The 5,160-nt window shown below is 34.1% G+C and overlaps 1 protein-coding gene across 1 annotated transcript; it reads left to right on the forward strand.

Annotated features, from left to right (window-relative positions):
* Positions 1-1,365: 1,365 nt before the first annotated feature.
* Positions 1,366-2,999, forward strand: LOC110024228 (UDP-glycosyltransferase 83A1-like). Its single transcript, XM_020724067.1, has 2 exons — positions 1,366-1,897; positions 1,997-2,999. The coding sequence occupies exons 1-2, from the start codon at positions 1,402-1,404 to the stop codon at positions 2,920-2,922; spliced, it is 1,422 nt and encodes a 473-aa protein (XP_020579726.1). The 5' UTR covers positions 1,366-1,401; the 3' UTR covers positions 2,923-2,999.
* The last annotated feature ends 2,161 nt before the right edge of the window (positions 3,000-5,160 follow it).

Here is a 5,160-nt window from a genome sequence, read left to right on the forward strand (position 1 = left end):
AGGAAGTAAAGTGCAAGAAGTAGTTCCTTGCGGCAGAAGGAAGAAGGAAGAAGAAAGAAGAAGAAATTGAGTTTATTTCTTTTGTAAGTTTGTCTTCTTCGGTGTATCTCGGTGTAGATTTTCTTTGGCGTGTCTCGGTATAGAGAGAGCAACGAAGTGAGAGATTCCTCTTGTAAGTTGAGAAGCTCGACTGTTGTAAATTACTCAAATAATAAAATTCTCTGCAACTCCGTGGACGTAGATTATTTGCCGAACCATGTAAATCTATGTGTTCCGCTATATTACTGTTTTCTGGTGTGAATTTTCTCGTTCTATTTTTTGCTTCGTTGATTGTTCTTTTGTTCGATTTATATATATACCACATTAATTGATATCTTTTCTCACAACATAAAGTTGAACAAATTCATACGCCAATTAGATATTAGTGGATTTAATTTCAAAAGTTAGTTAGTCAACCATTAATTATTAATTACAGATTAATTTAGTATATAGTCTAAGATTTTTTATTAAACATTAATTATGTAATAAAATAAATATGGAACAATAAACAATTGAACTTTTAAATGTTCTTCCTTAAGCTAAATATTATCTAGCTTCCTACATGAAATTTAGTTTTTGCTAATTATGTACTGACTTTCTTTTATCTATAATCAAAACTATGACATTCTTTTAATTAATAAAACACTTAAAGATATATCTTTAAAAAAAGAATTATGAAAGTAAAAAGTCTATTTTATAAGCTTAATAATTTTTTTTATAAATAAATTATATGTATGCTAATTATTTAATCATTAAGTAGCAAGTGAAGTAATTACCTAAATTAATTTACACACTATCAAATAAGTAAGCTAGTAAACTAGGCTTTACAAAGTTTATGATAATTCTATTTTCCATTTAACAATTCAGTATCAAAATTAATTTTATCAGATGATTCTAAACTATAATAATAGATGTCAGACATCATTGTCAAACATCATTGATCACTTTCGGTGATATAATTTACCCTTTAATTATGTCAAACATCATTGATCACCTTCGGTGATATAATTTAGAGTGGAATATATACTAAAATATATTGAATTATGATTAATAATTCTATACATTGCATCACTGCCTCATATAATATAATGAACAAGAAAACAATTTTATCTTACATTGAAATTTTCAAGTGATGCCTAGCCGTTACAAATGGTAGGGTATAATAATAGTTTTTTTTTTTTTTTTTTTTCCTGAAACTTACAACTTCATCATGTTGGATTGTTTTGCTGTAAATTGTTTGGCGTTAATTATTTATGATGTTGAGATTATCGAACAAATTAAAATTAATAGATGCTCTGGAAGTGGAACTCCACTATAAATATGTTGTAGAAGCTTGTCAGAGATTCAGAGCAAAGGAAGAAGATGGAATCCGCTCATATCCTCATCCTTCCCTTTCCATTCCAGGGCCATATTATGCCTCTCATGGAGGTGGCCCACAAACTCATCGATGCCGGCTTCACTGTTACCTTTGTCAACACTGACTACAACCACCGCCGTCTTCTTTCAGCCACCGCCGACGATGGCCACGCTGCTTTCTCCACCACCACTTCCAGCCGCCTCCACCTCCTTGGAATCCCAGATGGGATGGCCTCTGATGAAGACCGAAAAGATTTGGGCCTATGTTGTAAACTAATTTCTTTTGGAATGACTCCCGGCCTCATGTCCGTCATAAGGGCTGCTGCCGACGAAGGCCGACCCGTACAGAGGATATTAGCTGACCAAAATATGGCATGGGCTTTGCCGTCGGCCATACAAATGGGCGTACGGGCTGCTGTTTTCTGGCCCGCTTCCGCTGCCATGATAGCTATTATACTCAACATTCCCAAAATGATTGAAATTGGGGTGATCAATGAAGATGGTGCCCACAATTATTATTTTTATTATTATGATTTTAATTTTTATTAAATTTTATAAATGGAAAAGGCAAACTATCTTATCTATCTTTTATGTTTTTAAGGATTACAAATGAAGAATGAGGTTTTTCGATTGACAACCGGCATACCAGAAGTCTGTCTGACACAATTACCTTGGAATTTGGCCGGAAATTCTGCTGACAAATCCGACATCTTCTCTTACATTATGACTAACAATCGAGCCACCATAGATCACGCCGACTCCATCATTTGCAACACGTTTATGGATCTAGAGCCTGAAGCTATATCTCTCCTCCCATCTATCATTCCAATTGGCCCTCTCTTCCCAATTGAGCACCACCCTATTGGCCACCTTTGGCTCCCAACAAACTCATCTATTGTTCTCAATTGGCTTGACTCTCACTCTCCGGGTTCCGTTCTTTACATCGCATTCGGAAGCCTTGCTATCTTTGATGAAGCCCAAGTGGATGAGTTGGCACATGGGCTTGAGTTAACAGGACGGCCATTTTTATGGGCTGTGCGACCCGGCCTTACAACCATGAGTCCGGGTCAACTTTTTTCCTCGGCGTATTTGAGCAGAGTAAGAGATCGGTCACTTCTGGTGGGTTGGGCTCCACAACAGCAGGTGTTGGCACATCCTTCCATTGGGTGCTTTATTTCACATTGCGGTTGGAATTCTACACTTGAAGGGGTTATGAATGGGACTCGATTTCTTTGTTGGCCTTATTTTACCGATCAATTTTTGAACCAAAGTTATATTTGTGAGACATGGAAGACAGGCCTGAGGATGACGCCTGAAAAGAATGGTGAAGGAGAATTGGAAGGCAGTGATGTGGCTTTTATCACGCGACAGCATATCAAGGAGAGGGTGGAAAAAGTAATGAGGGATGATGAGATGAGGGAAAGGGCATTGATGTGGAAAGAAAAGGCTTTTAAAAGTGTGAGTATAGGTGGGAGCTCTTACGAGAATTTTAAGAGGATAGTCAATATCATGAAAACTAGCCTATAGATTTTATTTCGTCCTCATGAAATGTTGTGTTACCTATATTTAAGATATAAAAAATGAAGTATAAGATTAAAATATTATTTACTTTTCAAATTTTGTACTTTGCTTTGGTTAAATTGTTATATGCTAAATAGTTGAAATTGGAAAGTAAAACAATCAAAAAGTGTTTTCAATTGAAGCTCAACAGGCCAATTTGCGAACACTTGGTGTTGTCCTTTTTTCTTATGATCTGTTTGAGATAGGTTTCTATTTGCTTTAACTTTCAGACCGCCATCACACACAGTTATTTTTAAGGAACTGCTTTCTAGTTGTTTTTTTAGAAATTTCTGTGGTAAGAAGTTATTTTTTTCAACCTGAACAGTTAATGTGTGGTGACTGTTAGAAAGTTGAAGTCTAAAATTTTAAAATAAAAATTAATTTCTATTTGTCATCGCAGCTTTTAGAAAAGCATTTTCTTCTGCACCATCCTAACAGTTGATTCTTCAAATAGTTGCAGCTTCAATTGCCCAACATGACCTTAGTTTGCTCATTTGATCAAGTAGTACACTTGCATGATGAGAAGATGAACAATAAGAGAAGTGTTTTCCTATTTTCTTAAAATTGTTTATTTAATACTTCTTAGAAACTAAGCTCGGCTTTTTTCATTTGACATAACTTAACTAAAATCCTATCAAACAAACTCTAAGTTCATATTAATTTATTGCTTCTCTTTTTCTTCTCTATTACGACCACCAATAACTAATTTAATGAATGCATTTTGATATGCATCTAAAATAATTTATTTCATAATATCATTTTTTAAAAGCTTAAACATCAGCATATGAAAATTTAGTAAAGGTTTTCTTTTGCATTGTTCAAACAAACATTTCCTTTGTATTATTTTATCTTTCCAAAATAAGCGAAAACATAATTTAAAAGGTAATTTAGGGCCTATTTGGGGGCAGCTGCAGCAGTTTGACAAACAATCGTGAAGTTGTTGAAGAAGAAACAGTTGTTCAAAAAGCTATAGTGACAAGCAATTTTTTTTAGAAGGTACCGAAATATGATAAAAAACACAACTTTAAGGTACAGTTTTTGAGAACACAAACAAAACACAATTTTGCTAAACATAAAAAAAAACGGTGTTGTGTGCACAACCCCAAACACACCCTTAATTCCTTTTGATAAAGAGATTTAGCCAAATAAAAGAAACCTGATTATTTTATTGGTTACAAAAGCTACATTCATCAAAACCAACCTTTCCATGAGATTTGCATTTATTATGAGTAGCTGCAAAACAGACGGATTTGAAGTGGAGAGGATCCCTTTCCCTATATTCCCTTTCTCAGATTGAGACTTGAGACGAATCTCTTCAGCTAATAACTCATTAACCGCTGAGTCAACTGTTGTAAGAGGATTACGATGTAAAATTGTTCCACGAAGCCCTTAAAAATCATCTCAAAGAGCCATAAAAAACTGAATCAAATGTTGTTCATCTCGACGATTAGTGTATGGTTTAAGAGCTCATAATTCTGCATATTCAGTAAGAGATAACTGATCCCAAAGGTTAGTCTTGGCAGAATAAAATTCTTGGATGCTCATGTTGTTTTGTTAAAGAGCACAAATATCTATCTCTAATTGATATTGCTTCACAAAATTTGACTGCACATATAATATTTCCAAATGATTCCAAACTTTTTTGACAGTTTCATATCTTACTAATTAGACACCGATTGATTGAGAAACCAAGTTATTGATCCAAGTGATTATTTTTGAATTGTTTGCTTCTCATACTTCCAACCTTTCTTCATATTTTTCATCTTTTTCATCTATGGGCTTAAAAGGGGTTCCAAAAATATAACCCCACATTCTTTTGCCTTTCAAAAAATTCTTCAATACATAACTCCAATATGAATAATTTTGTCCATTTAATTGCACACTAATAGACTGAAGAGAATTATCTTTTTCACCAGTCATTGCTACTATTATCAAGATAAAAAATAGAAAACAAAGAACAGGAAGATCAAATACCAATATCGATAGATCACCCGAAAAACTACAATCGGGTCTATCGCTGGAGACTACAAATAATGCCGAAAATTGGATCTATCACTGGAGACTGCAAAATGACCCAAAAATTGCAAATAGATCCCTGAATGAATCAAAACTTTCTCTGATACCATGTTAAGATTTGCAAAATGAAATAGAAGAGGAAGAAGAGAAGAAAGAGGAGAGACAATGAAAAATGGCTAACATTACATG

Source organism: Phalaenopsis equestris, unplaced genomic scaffold (genome assembly GCF_001263595.1).
Source record: "Phalaenopsis equestris unplaced genomic scaffold, ASM126359v1 Scaffold000251, whole genome shotgun sequence".
Classification (NCBI taxonomy): Eukaryota; Viridiplantae; Streptophyta; class Magnoliopsida; order Asparagales; family Orchidaceae; genus Phalaenopsis; species Phalaenopsis equestris.